This window comes from Choloepus didactylus, chromosome 7 (assembly GCF_015220235.1).
Source record: "Choloepus didactylus isolate mChoDid1 chromosome 7, mChoDid1.pri, whole genome shotgun sequence".
Lineage (NCBI taxonomy): Eukaryota > Metazoa > Chordata > Mammalia > Pilosa > Megalonychidae > Choloepus > Choloepus didactylus.
In genome coordinates, this window is record NC_051313.1 from 39,892,917 (window position 1) to 39,907,274 (window position 14,358).

The following is a 14,358-nucleotide window of genomic DNA, read 5'->3' on the forward strand; positions in this document are numbered from 1 at the left end:
GTATTGTCTTTTCTGTCCTAGCAGTTAAATTTTTTTTTCCATTTTAAAATTAAGTTTTTTATTGACTTATGGGCATTTTTATATGTTCTGAATATAAGTCCTTATGTATTTCAAACGTTTTTAATGTTTTAATAGTATCTGTTGATAATCAGAGATTTAAATTCCAATGAAATCAAATTTATCTTTTGTGTGTGTGTGTGTGCATCCTAGGAAACCTTCAGCTGCCACATGTTATTATGATAATTGCCTTTATTTTCTTCTAGAAGACTTAGAGTTTTAGCTTTTATATTAAGGTCTATGACCTATCTGAAAATAATTTTTGTGTAAGATGTGAGGTAGCGGTCAAGATCATTTTTTTATATGAATATCTTGTTACTCAAGTACCATTTGATAAGAAGACATTGCTTTCACTCACTGAATTGCATTTATGTCTGCTGAAAATTCAGTTGGCCATGTATGTGTGGGTCTATTTCTGGACTCTTCATTCTGTTCCATTTTGTCTGTCCTATGCCAATATCACTTTATTTTAATTACTTCAGATTTTTTTAAAATATCAAAATTAATTCACTTTATTTTTCTCCCATAAAAACCTTATGTGGTGCTGACGGCAGGGATCTGGGACCTCTGCACCAAGACTCTGATATGGGTCTTGACAAGGTGGCAGGTGAATTCTTGAGAGGGAGACTTGTAAACTTGGTCTCCTTCCAGAGGTGGGGAATGAGATAGCTGAAGGTGGTGGAGATGGCCTCAAAGATGGCCTTGGTGAAGTTGCCTGGGGTTGTCATGCAGCCCCTGGCTGAGGTGCAGCCATGGTCAACACTGGCCGTCAGCAGCAGCTTCTTGGGCACTGGGGCCAAGACACTGTCAGTGCCATTGGCTGCGGGAATGAGGTGCTCAGCCCAGAGCCACAACATCCGGTCACCTTGCAAGGGATGGCGTGGAGCTCACTGGTCTTGGACCCCCCAGTAGCCCCAGTGCACAGGGACGATGGAGAACATGGCTGGGATACTGCCACATGCATGGCGGTGGCTACCTCCTTGGAGCACTTCACACCCAGTCCCTGGTGGCAACAAAGACCTTGAACCTGCTCTGCTGGCCAGCGTGGGGTCTGCTTTTGCACACACATAACTTTCAAAACCTCGTCCTTGAGGGACGTCCCCAGGAAAAAGTCAGTGATCTCAGACTCCTTGATGGGCAAAGAGACAGATCTCCTTCAGGGACCTGATCTTCATGTCCTGGGCCACGCGGCCCAGCTTGGTGACAGGGAGCCACTCCTCATCCTTGTCCTTGCCTCCGCAAGCTCCACAGCCTCAGCCCGGCCTGGGGACCACTGCCGCAATGTCCACTCAGGACCCGCTGCCCAATCTGCCGTAGAAGGCACCGGGTTCTAGCAGCACTGGCATCGTCTGCCATTTGATGTTTTTTTGAAGTTCTTGGGCTTTCATCTAAAACCGTAAGTTTTTAATAAGTCTCAAAATGGGGTAGGATAAGTCTTGCAACTTTGTTTCTATTTTCAAGATTGTTTTGGCTACCTTATATTCTATACATTTCCGTATACATTTTAGAATCAGCTTGTCAATTTCTACCAAAAAAAAAAAAGCCTGCTAGATATTTATTGGAACTACATTGAATCTATAAATCAATTTGGGAAAAAGAAATATCTTAATACTAGTCGGTTTTCTGGCACATGTACATGGTGTATCTCTCTGTTTATTTAGATCTTTAATATTTCTCAGCAATGTTCTGCAGATTTCAGTGTTGAGGTTTATACATCTTTTTTTAAATTTATTCCTAGGTATTGATGGTACTATATATGCACTTTAAAAATTTCTTTTTCTAATTATTTGTTGCCAGTATGTAGATTTACAATTGATTTTTGTATATTGGTCTTATATCCTGCAACCTTGTTAAATTCACTTATTGGTTCTAGTAGCTCTTTGTGTGTGTGTGTGCTGGGGGAGGGGGTTATTCCTTTAGATTACATACACAATAATGTCATCTGTGAATAAAGACAGTTGAACTTCTTCTTTCTGGCTATATAACTTTTATTTGTTTTTCTTGCTAAACACATGGACAAGGTCTTCCTATACAGTGTTGACTGGAACTGATGCAAGAGAACACGTTGAAATGTTCTCAGTCCTAGAGGAAAGCATTCAATATTTTGCTGTCTGGTATGATGTTAGATAAAGGTTTTCCATAGATGCCCTTTATCAAGTTAAGGAAGTTCCCTCCTATTCCTATTTTGCCAGTCTGAACCACATAGTTTGGCCTTTAGTCATACACAATGTATATTTACTCTCATTGGTTCATGTTTTATCTGGGCCCTGGTGTTAGTTTGCCAGGCTGCTACAACAAACACCACACAATGGGTTGGCTTAAACAACAAGAGCTTTTGGCTTATGGTTTCAGAGGCTAAAAGTCCAAAATCGGGTTTGGTAAGGCACCTGAGGTAGCTTTCTGCTGCTGGCTTGCTGCACTCATTGGGGTTCCTTTGCTTGCACGTCTGCCTCCGTCACATGGGAACCTCTCTTTCCTTGTGCTTGCTCTTCCGGTTTCTCCCAACTTCCTGCGTCTCCCTGGGGCCTTCTCCTTTGTCTTCTGGCTCTGATGTCTTCTCTTTACAAGACCACCAGTATTACGGAGTAAGACTCATCCTGATTCAGTTGGCCATGCCTTAACAAAAATAACACGCTCAGAGGGCCTATTATAGATACACTTACACCCACAGGGATGCAGATTAAGAATATGAGTTTGTTGGGGTACATAAACCACCCTCTCACAGTGCCCCCCCTCCCCACTGAAATTAGTAGAGAGAAGGTAGAAGTGAGAAGAGTATCGTTTACGTCAGTGGTTCTCAACTCTGTTCGACCCAATGTCTCCTTTTTATAACAAATATTTTTGTATTGCCCCTTTGTCTATCATGACATTCATAGATTATATAGCATACCTACACATATAATTTTAAAATATGTCAATACAATTCCCTAGCTGTAGTATAAAAGAGAATAAAAGGAAGGCAACTGATGATAAATAAGTATATCAATATGTAAATAATCGGCACAACTGCACTAGAAGCCACAGTGAATGAGGCAGAAAATGCAAATGGATGCAAGATGTTGTACTGGCAACCTGAACACCCAAGCCGTGGTGCTACTAGTGATGTGACTTTCTGAACTTTTAGTAGTGTTAAAAAAAAAAAAAAATCCAAAGTACAATCTCACCTTGATTACATGGTAGTCTTGGCTCTAGGCCAAGAAAGAAGTATGAACCAAGGCTGGGTGGCCTGATGGACTCAGCAGTCAGGCCGGGCATTCTGGAAGAACTGCAGGGTCAGGCATGAGGAAGGAGGAGAGAAAGTGCCCTCTGCGGGCTGACCCCTGAGTCAGTGTGGACTCTGAACCAGGGAAGCTGAAAGAACAGAAGTTTCTCTGGCTTCAAGTTCAAGAGTCTGTTGTATTCATCTCCTGGTGGGGATGCCCCCCAGAACCCAGGGCTGGATTACAGATACTCAAAACTCCTCAGCCAGGTTCCAGTCTCCTGACCATGCCTGGGTGGTCACTGCCAGTGTCTGCTGGGGCCTCTCCTTTTCTGTCCTTTCATGGCTGACCCACCCCACCCCCCATCTTTAAACTTTATTTGGACATTGAATATATTCTATCTGGATACAGGAGAGTCTTCTGGGCTAGGGAACTAACTGTGAATAGCTCCTCTTTGATCCATTGATAATTTAACTCCCGAGGTTAATATTTTTTTAAGATTTCCAACTCCCAAGTCTCTGGGTACAGACACCCTCCCCAGCTGGATGGTGAGCTCTTGAGGGGCACAGTACAGCTTTGAATCATGCAAACCGAGTCTTAGCTTCTCACTGATGGGTCGGTGGTTTGCCCTTGGATGAGTTATGTACCTCTTGGAGTCTCATGTTCTAAATTGTGAAATGAAGATCACCATGATTCATAAGGCTAATATGATGACAAAATGCTATAAGGTATGTATGGCATATGGCTAAGATGTTATCAATAAACATTATTGTTTATTGAACAATAAACATCAATAATCACCTGTTTCTTTGAGGCAGGTGTCATTTTTCCCATATAAACCTTACGACCTCCAGCCCAGTGCCTGGTTCCCAGTCACTGCTCGGTAGATATTCAGTAGGGGAATTACCTGCGGCTGGTCCCTTCTCCTGTATTTTTCTTGGTGGTTTTCACAATGTGCTCAGTGCAGTTTTAGAGGTTCTGAGGAGGTGCCAAAGAGCCCAAGTGGTACAGGACAGATGAAGCTGGGCAAGGGCAGGGGAGAGCTGATAAGGGTGGGAAGTGAAGGAGGGAGTGGTGGGCTCTATGCCCTCCCCCCATACCAGCTCTGCTACTTTATATTTTACATTAATGTTTGCAACAATGTTTTCTTTTTCTAAAAAGGGATTCTGTGATTTAAGGTTTGAAAATAGTTGCCTATGATTTGAAGAGCATGGAGGCGGAATTTAATTTTATGAACACAGATGTCTAGATCTTTATTGTCCAAAACTGCAGCCACTAGTGGCTATTTAAGTTACCTTTAAAGTTAAATTAAGTTAAAAATTCAGTTCCTCAGTCACACTAGTCCTGTTTCAATGCTCAACAGCCACATGTGGCTATTGGGCAGTGCAGATATAGCACATTTCCATCATTGCAGAAAATTCTATTAGCACTGGTCTATATTTTATAGGATTTCAATCACAGGACTCTGTTAACGTTGGATGTGTCCTCTGTGCTAATATGTTCATAAGTTGCCCAGTTCAGGCCTTGCTGACAACTTGCCATGTGGGCTGATTGGCTTCAATTCCCTCATCTGTACCAGAGGTCTGGGCCACATCAGAGGTTTCCATCTATTTCATCTCAAAGGGATCACTTTGTTCCTTTGTTCTCTTGGACCTACACCCATGTTTAAAATAAACTTCTTTATTAGGTAATAATTGGCTTACTCTCCCACTTTTGTTACCCAACGCTATTTATAACTACAAACAAAAACTTCTGATCAGCATAAGATTACCAGAATTCTTACATTGAGCTGAAGTAATTCCAGCCCCAAACTTAGAAACAGGACATTGTGGTTAGCTTAGCAGACTTATCTCTGGTAATTGTACAATTTTTATCTGATATCTTTGAAATATTAAAAATAACTTACTAATTGCTCCTCCCTATCCCTGTTATTATCTTCTCCCACCCTTGGAACTCAGGGGTCCCAAGTTAGGAGTCCCCTGTTTATATAACCAATTAAGATTTCTTTAATCTTTTAAAGAAGCTCTAGATAAAAGGGAGGCAATAATACAAAAAGTCAATTTGAGAATTTAGAAAATTAACTAAAAGAAATGAAGTTATCAAATGTGCAAATGGGACTGAAAATCTAGACTAGATAGACTTTTTTTTTCCAATTTTTTAAATTGCAATTGTTCACAAAACCATACAATCATCCAAAGATCCGAAGTGTACACTCAATTGCCCCCAGTACCATCATACAGCTGTGCATCCATCACCATAATTAAGTTTTTTCAATTTTTAGAACATTTTCATTACTCCAGAAAAGAAATAGAGACAAAAAAAGGAAACTCAAATCCTCCCATACCCCTAACTGTAGTATATAGTTTGGAATAGGTATATATTTTTTCTATATACTCCTCTATTATTAACTTTTAGTTATAGTGTCACACATTTGCTCTAGTTCATAAGAGAGATTTCTGATATTTGTACAGTTAATCATGGACACTGTCCACCATAAGATTCACTGTTTTATACGTTCCCATCTTTTAACCTCCAACTTTCCTGCTGGTGACGTGAGTGACTCTGAGCTTACCCTTTCCACCACATTCACACACCATTCAGCACTGTTAGTCATTCTCACAATGTGCTAACTTCACCTCTGCCACTTCCAAGCATTTAAGTTCACTCTAGCTGAACATTCTGCTCCTAATAAGCAACCGTTCCCCATTCTTTAGCTCCATTCTATATCCTGGTAACTTATATTTCATGTCTGTGAGTTTACATATTATAATTAGTTCATATCAGTGAGACCATGCAATATTTGTCCTTATATGTCTGTCTTATTTCACTCAATATAGTGCCCTCAAGTTTTCTTCATCAACCCATTTTTTTTAAGACAGTTTTGTTCACACACCATACATTCCTAAGTAAATAATTAATGGTTCCCTGTATAGTCACATATTTATGTAGTCACCACCATCACCACTATCTGTATAAGGACATCTCCATTTCTTCCACAAAGAAGGAGGAAGAGTCAAAGAAGGTAGAGAGACAAAAGAAAAAAAAGAAAGAAAGAAAAAAAACCCATGACAGCTAGGAAGCGACAAAAGGAAAGACAGCATTAAACTAAAGTAGAATAAAGAGTCAGACAACATCACCAGTGTCAGGAGTCCCATACCTCTTTCCTATGTTGTGTTCCGCCCTCCCCCCCATATGCATTTGGCTTTGGTATTGCCTTTGTTACATTAAAGGAAGCATAATACAATGTTTCTGTTAATTATAGTATCTAGTTTGTGTTGATTGTATTTTTCCACCAATGCCTCCCTATTTTTAACACCTTGGAATGTTGACATTCACTTGTTCTAGCTCATGTAAATACATATTTGTACCTTTTATCACAATCGTTGCACACCCTAGGTTTCACTGAGTTAGTTATACAGTCCCAGTCTTTATCTTTCCTCTTTCCTTCTGGTGTCCCACATGCTCCTAACCTTCCTCTCTCAAACATACTCATAGTCATTTTTGTTCAGTATATTTAGATTGCTGTGCTACTATCTCCCAAAACTGTATTCCAAACCTCTCACTCCTGTCTTTTCCTTTCTGTTTGCAGTGCTCCCTTTAGTGTTTCCTGTAGAGCTGGTATCTTCTTCACAAACTCTGTCATTGTCTGTTTGTCAGAGAGTATTTTAAGCTCTCCCTCATATTTTTTTTTCAGTTTTTTTTTCTTTTTTATTAAATTCAGTTTTATTGAAATACATTCACACACCATACAATCATCCATGATATACAATCCACTGTCCACAGTATGATAACATAGTTATGTGTTCATCACCACAGTCTATCTCTGAACATCTTCCTTACATCAGAAAGAACCAGAACAAGAATAAAAAATAAAAGTGAAAAAAGAACACCCAAATCATCCCCCCATCCCACCCCATTTGTCCTTTAGTTTTTATCCCCATTTTTCTACTCATCCATACACTAGATAAAGGTCTCCCTCATATTTGAAGGATAGTTTTGCTGGATATAGGATTCTTGGTTGGTGGTTTTTCTCTTTCAGTATCTTAAATATATCACACCACTTCCTTCTTGCCTCCATGGCTTCTATTGAGAAATCTGCACATAGTCTTATCAAGCTTCCTTTATATGTGATGGATCGCTTTTCTCTTGTTGCTTTCAGGATTTTCTCTTTATCTTTGATGTTTGATAATCTGATTATTAAGTATCTTGGTGTAGGCCTATTCAGATCTGTTTGGAGTATGCTGCACTGCTTGGATCTGAATTTTATGTCTTTCATAAGATATGGGAAATTTTCATTGATTATTTCCTCTATTATTGCTTCTGTCCCTTTTTCCTTCTCTTCTCCCTCTGGAACACCCATGACACATACATTCTTACATTTCATGTTGTCATTCAATTCCTGGAGATGTTGCCCATATTTTTCAATTCTTTTCTTTATCTGTTCTTTTGTGTGTAGGCTTCTTCACATATTGTTGTCTTGTTCTCCAGTTCCTGAGTGTTTCCTTCTGTCTCTTGAGATCTGCTGTTGCATGTCTCCATTGTGTCTTTCATCTCTTGTGTTGCGCCCTTAATTTCATAGACTCTGCCAGTTGTTTTTTTGAACTTTTGATTTCTACCTTAAGTTCACCCAGTGTTTTCAATATATGCCTCATCTCTTTTGCCATATCTTCCCTAAAATTCTTGAATTGATTTAGCATTAGTTGTTTTAATACCTGTAGTACAGCCAAAAAAGTGTGGCCCATACTCAGAAATAAAAGCAAACAATAGAAACTGTCTGAATGGTCTCAGAAATTAGATTTAGCATACAATGATGCAAAGCAGCTATTATAAATATGTCCAAACAACTAAAGGAACTCATGCTTAAGAATTAAAGGGCAGATGAATGCACCACTATATGATGGCACTGGGAACAATTGATTGTACACTTTTGATGATTGTATGGTATGTGAATATATCGCAATAAAATTTCATTTAAAAAAGAATTAAAGGACAGAAAAATACAATGACCCAAAGAATAGAGACTCTCAACAAAGATAAAAATGAATTTTTTAAAAAAGAACCCGAACAGATTTGAGATCACAGAAGAATCAGTGAACTTGAATACAGATTTATAGATATGATTCCATCTGAAGAAAAATAAGTAAAGGGTTAAAGAAAAATGAACAGAGCCTCAGAGACTGGTGGGATAGTATCAAGTACACAAATATACACATAATTTGAGTCCCAGAAGGATAAGAAGAGACAGGAAGTGGCAGAAAAAATTTAATGGCAAAATGACTGAAAACTACCCAAATTTAATGGAAAATATCAATTTACAGGTCTGAGAAGTTCAACAAGCCCTAAGTAGGATAAATACGAAGAGATTCACATATTATAGTCAAACTGTTGGAAGCCAATGACAAGAAAAATGCTCGAAACCAGCAAGAGAAAAATGACCCATCACTTACAAAGGTACAACAATATGAATAACTGTTGACTTTTCAGAGAACATGGAGGCCAGAAGACAGTAAAATGATATATTCAAAGTGTTGCAAGAAAAAAAACCCAAAAGCCAACTGTCAGCCAAGCTATTCTATTTCTAGAAAAACTATCCTTCAATAATGAAAGTGAAATAAAGATATTTCCAGATAAACAAAGACAGAGTTTGTTGTTAGCAGACATGCCTTACAAGAAATACTAAAAGAATTTCTTCTAGCTGAAAGGAAGGACACCAGATGATAATTTGAACACAAAGAAGAAATGAAAAGCATGGGAAATTGTAAATATGTGGGTAAATATAAAGGACTATATAAATGCACATATATTTCTCTTTCCTTCTCTTAATTCCATTAAAATGCCACTTTGCTCCAATATAACTTCATTTCCCCCTCCTTTATCCTATTATTGTTTATATATTGCATATATGCATTATGAGCTTTAAAATACAATGTTATAATTATTGCTTTATAGAATATTGTGTTTTTTAAAGAATTAAGTCAGCATTAGCTTGATATAGACTGTGATGAGGTAATATTGTATATTTGAGTCCCTAGGGCAACCACTAACAAATTTTAAAGTAGGTTAAAAAAATCATTAGCAGAATAAAAAAATTGTTTAGTCCAAAAGAGGATAGTAAAGGAATGATAGAAGATCAAATAAAGATCTGCAACATATAAGAATCAAATAGCAAAATGACAGCCACAATCCATCCATAACAATAATTACGTTAAATTAAAATTACTTTAAATTACATTACTTAGTAAGCATTCAATCCAAAGGCTGATGTTGTCAGACTGGATATAAAAGCAAGATCCAATCATATACTGTCTATAAGAGAGCAACTTTAGATTCAAAGACAAAAATAGATTGATAGAAAAAGGATGGGAAAACATTTTCTATGTAACCAATAAACATAAGAAAGCTGGAATGGCTATATTAATATCAGACAAAATAGACATTAAGGCAAGAAATAGACCAGACAAAGAGGGATATTTCATAATGAAAAAAGTGTCAACACATGAGGAAGATATAACAATTATAAATGTATGCATGCTTACCACAGAGCCCCCAAAAGCATAAAGCAAAAATTGACAGACTTGAAAAAAAAGAAATTTGACAATTCTTCAACCATAATTAGAGATTTCAATAGTCAAATTTTGATAATGGACAGAACAACTGGACAGAAATTGAGTAAGACAAACATTTCAATCAACAACAAAAGAATGCACATTCTTTTCAAGTGCACATGGAACATTCTCTGGCATAGATCATATGCTGGACCAAAAAACATATCTAAATAAATTTTAAATTATTGAAGATATTTAAAGTATATTCTCTAATCACAACAGAATTTAGTTAGAAATCATGAACAGAAAGAATTTTTGGAAATCCCCAAATATTTGGAAATTAAACAATGTAATTCTAAACAATCCATGGACCAAAGAACAAATTAAGAAACATTTTAAACTGAGTGTAAACAAAGCACAACATATCAAAGTTCATGAGATGCATATCAGCAGTGCTTAGTGGAGAAATTTATAGTACTAAAAACCCTTTATTTTAAAAGAACCCTATATTTAATTAATGACCTCACTTTTACCTTATGAAATTACAAAAAGAATAACTGATACTATAAGTAAGCAGAAGAGAGGAAATAATAAAGATCAGAGTGGAAAATGATAAAATAGAAAGCAGAAGGACAATACAGGGAATAAATAAACCTAGAATAAGTACTCAGAAAAGATAAACAGAAAAAAAGAGAGAAGATGAAAATTATCAAAATCAAGAATGAGAGGGGGCATCACTACCAGTCATATAGAAATTAAAAGGATTTTAAGAAAAGATTATGAAAGAAACAAATTACCAAAAAACTGAGTCAAGAAGAAATGAAAATCCATACAAAACTTTAATAAGTAAAGAATTGAATTTGTAGTTACAAACTTCCCAATAAAGTAAACTCTCAGCCCAGATGTGAATTCTACCACTATTTAAGGAAGAAATAATACCAATTCTAAATGATCTTTTCCAGAATGCAGAAGAGGAGGAAATAGCTCTCAACTCAATTTATTAGGGCAGTATTACCCTGATACCAAAACCAAAGACATTACAAAAAACAAAACTACAGACTTGTATCCCTCATGATCATAGAGGCAGAAATCCTCAACTAAATACTAGCAAATGAAATCCAGCAATATATTTTTAAAACAATAATACATCATGACCTAGTGAGTTTGTCTTGAGAATGCAAGGTTGTTCAACATTCAAAAATCAATGTAATTTACCAAATTAACAGAACTTCTTAATCTGATAAAGAATATCTACAAAAAACCTACATCTAATAACATAGCTAATGGTAAAAGACTGAATGCTTTTTCACTAATTGGAACACCTCTCCTATCCAACATCAAACTGGGATTCCCAATGAATTCAATAAGGCAAGAAAATGCCAAAAGACATACATACAGTTTGGAAAAAAGGAAACGTATCTGTTTCTTCTTGCAGATGACATGATTTTCCATGAAGAAAATCCCATGGAATCTATAAAAAAGAGCCCTAAATTGATAAATAAGTTAAGCAGTTGTGCAGACTACACGGTCAATAGACAAAAGTCAATATGCAAAGGTATTTATGTATATCAGCAATGAACAACTGGAAATCAGAATTTAAAATGTACCATTTAGAATTGTACCAAAAAATGAAATACTTAAATATAAATCTAACAAAATTTGTGCAGTATCTGGATGTTGAAAACCACAAAAAACTGATAAAAGAAATCAAAGAAGAACTACATAAGTTGAGATATACCACATTCATGGATCAGAAGACTCAAAATTTTTAATATGTCAATTCTCCCCAAATCGATCTATAGATTCAACATAAACTCAATAAAAATTCAGCAGGATTTTTTGGTAGACGTTGACAGGTTGATTCTAAAATGTATATGGAAAGGCAAAGAAAATCGAAAATCTGAAACAATTTGGAAAAAGAAAAACAAAAGTGGATGTCTTATGCTCTTGATTTTAAGTCATACAGTAGTCAGGAGAGTGTGGTATTGTGAGAGCGTGGGCAGGTGGATCAATGCAACAGAGTGGAGTGTCCTGAAGTAGCTCCTCATAAATATGATTCATTTATTTTTCACAAAGACAATTCAATGGAGAAACGATAGTCTTTTAAACAAATAGTGCTGGAACAACTGGACATCATTTGCAAAAATATGAACCTTGACCTATAAATTGCATCTTATACAAAAATTAACTTAAAAAAAAATCATAGCCTTAAGTGTAAAAGATAATACTATAAAACTTCTAGAAGAAAATATGTGAGAATGCAGGATACTTTGATTTAGGCAAAGTGTTCTTAGATATGAGACAAAAACATTTGATCAATAAAAGAAAAATTGATAAATTAGACTATCAAAATTTAAAACTTTTGTACTGTAAAAGACACAATTTAGAGAGAGACCAGAGACACCCCACAACTGATACCCGGGATGACGCTGAGCGATCCTACCGGAAAAGGACGACATGAGCTATTGGGGACGACGGGGACAGGCTTCTGGCTGGGACCGCGACGACACTTCCACTGTTTACATAGATGGCAACTGCAAAAATAATGGAAGAGATGGTGCACGAGCAGGATTCGGAGTCTCCTGGGGACCTAACAATCCTCTAAGCGTAAGTGAGAGGGTTTCTGGACGGCAGGCAAACCAGAGAGCTGGACTGCAGGCAGCCCACAGAGCAAATGAACAAGCAAGGAGCCTCAACATGGATAAACTCACTATTAAAACCGATAGCAAGTTTGTCGTCAGAGGCATGACAGAGTGGATTGATAACTGGAAAGAAAATGGATGGAAAACAGCTTCCAGAAGGGATGTTGTCAACAAAGCAGATTTTGAGATTGATCAAGCTTCTCAAGGAATGGATATTGAGTGGAAGTAGGTTCCTGCTCATTCCGGCATCAGAGGCAATGAAGACAATGATAGACTGGCCACAGAAGGATCTAGAAAATAAGAACTTTCCTCATAGGAGTTACTGTCCTCTTGGAGAGCTGTATCTGCTGACACCCATTTCCAAAACCATCCTGCCATGAGCATCTCTATGTGTAGAACTTGTCTTCTCACCCTTACCTGTTTCTACCTTTTTCTATAGCTGATAATACCAACCTCTTTGTCAAGTACAGTATAATAAAAGCCAACTTCCTGCTCAAAAAAAAAAAAAGACTCAATTTAGAGAATAAAAAGACAAGCTACAAATGGAGAGAAAGTATTTGTAAATCACACAGATGACAAAGGGCTTGTATTCAGAATGTATAAAGGACTCTCAAAACGAAACAATAAGAAAACAAATAACCCAATTAAAAATGGGTAAAAGATTTGAAAAGACACTTTATGAAAGAAGATTTAAATATGGCTAATAAACACATGAAAAGGAGCTCAACATCATTAGTCATTAGGCAAAGCAAATTAAAACCACAAAGTGATACCACTATACACCTAGAGAAAAGCAACACAATCTCTCCCCAGACTGACAATACCAAATGCTGGTGAGGATGAGAGTAACTGGAACTCTTATACAATGCTGGTGGATTGAAAAATGGTCCAGCTACTGGGAAAATCAGCTTGACAGTTTCTTATAAAGTTAAACATATACTTACCATACAACCCACAATCTCATTCCTAGGTATTTACCTAAATGAAATGAAAATCTGTTCACACAAAAACCTGTAAGTTAATGTTTAGAGCAGATTTATTATAATTGCCAAAAATTAGAGACAACCAAATATTTTTCAATTGGGCAATGGATAGACAATTACCGTACATCCATATGATGGAATATTTCTCAGGAATCAAAAGGATTGCGCTATTGATACATGCAACAGTATGGACGAATGTTAAAGGCATTATGCTGAATAAAAGAATCCAGTCTCAAAAGGTTATATAGCATCTGATTCCATTTATATAACATCCTGAACAAAATAAAATTATAGGGACTGGGAACAGAGCAGTAGTTGCTGGTTAAGGATGTAGACTGGATTTGACTACAAGGGGGTAGCATGAGGGAATTTTGGGGGTGTTATGGAACAGATTGCAATAGGGATAATACAAACCTATGCATTTGTCAAATCTCATAGAATAAATACCAAAAAAATGAATTTTATCATATATAAATTTTAAAATATTAAATAATATAAAAGTACAGTAAATTCTTGTTATTTGAAGTAATGTTTTATAAAGTTGCAGCAAACATTGCATTGTTAAGTACAAAACCGTTGCTCCTAGGGGAAAAATAGGGTTAGATTCCTGTGAGCCCTTGGTCAAACATTTCCATCAACTGATCAATACATAACTTCGTTTTAGGTGTATTTCTGTTTATAGATACCTTATTTAACACATATTGCCTATTGATTAACATCCAGCTCAAGCATATCTAATGTGTATTTTCTCTGTAAGGTACACCACAGCCTTCTTGTGTTTAATAACTCTAGATAGCACTTCAGCATTATGCTTGGGGGGCATTTAAAACAGTTAAATCACCAACAAAATGTATAAAAATGTTGAAAACATGGCACTAAATATACTGTGAAAAAAACACTTGTTTACTGGGTAAGTGCTGAAACTAGGAGG

General features: G+C 36.7%; 1 protein-coding gene and 1 pseudogene across 1 annotated transcript in view; one reads left to right on the forward strand and one right to left on the reverse strand.

Moving 5' to 3' along the window:
* Positions 1 to 9,105, forward strand: part of CDK19 (cyclin dependent kinase 19) — a 246,541-nt gene extending 237,436 nt beyond the window's left edge. Inside the window, exon 13 of the mRNA XM_037843951.1 lies at positions 8,576 to 9,105. Within this exon, the coding sequence (XP_037699879.1) occupies positions 8,576 to 8,581 (6 nt within the window). The 3' untranslated portion in view covers positions 8,582 to 9,105. The remainder of the gene's footprint in view (positions 1 to 8,575) is intronic.
* LOC119540006 lies at positions 455 to 1,247 on the reverse strand (annotated as a pseudogene).
* Positions 9,106 to 14,358: the final 5,253 nt, after the last annotated feature.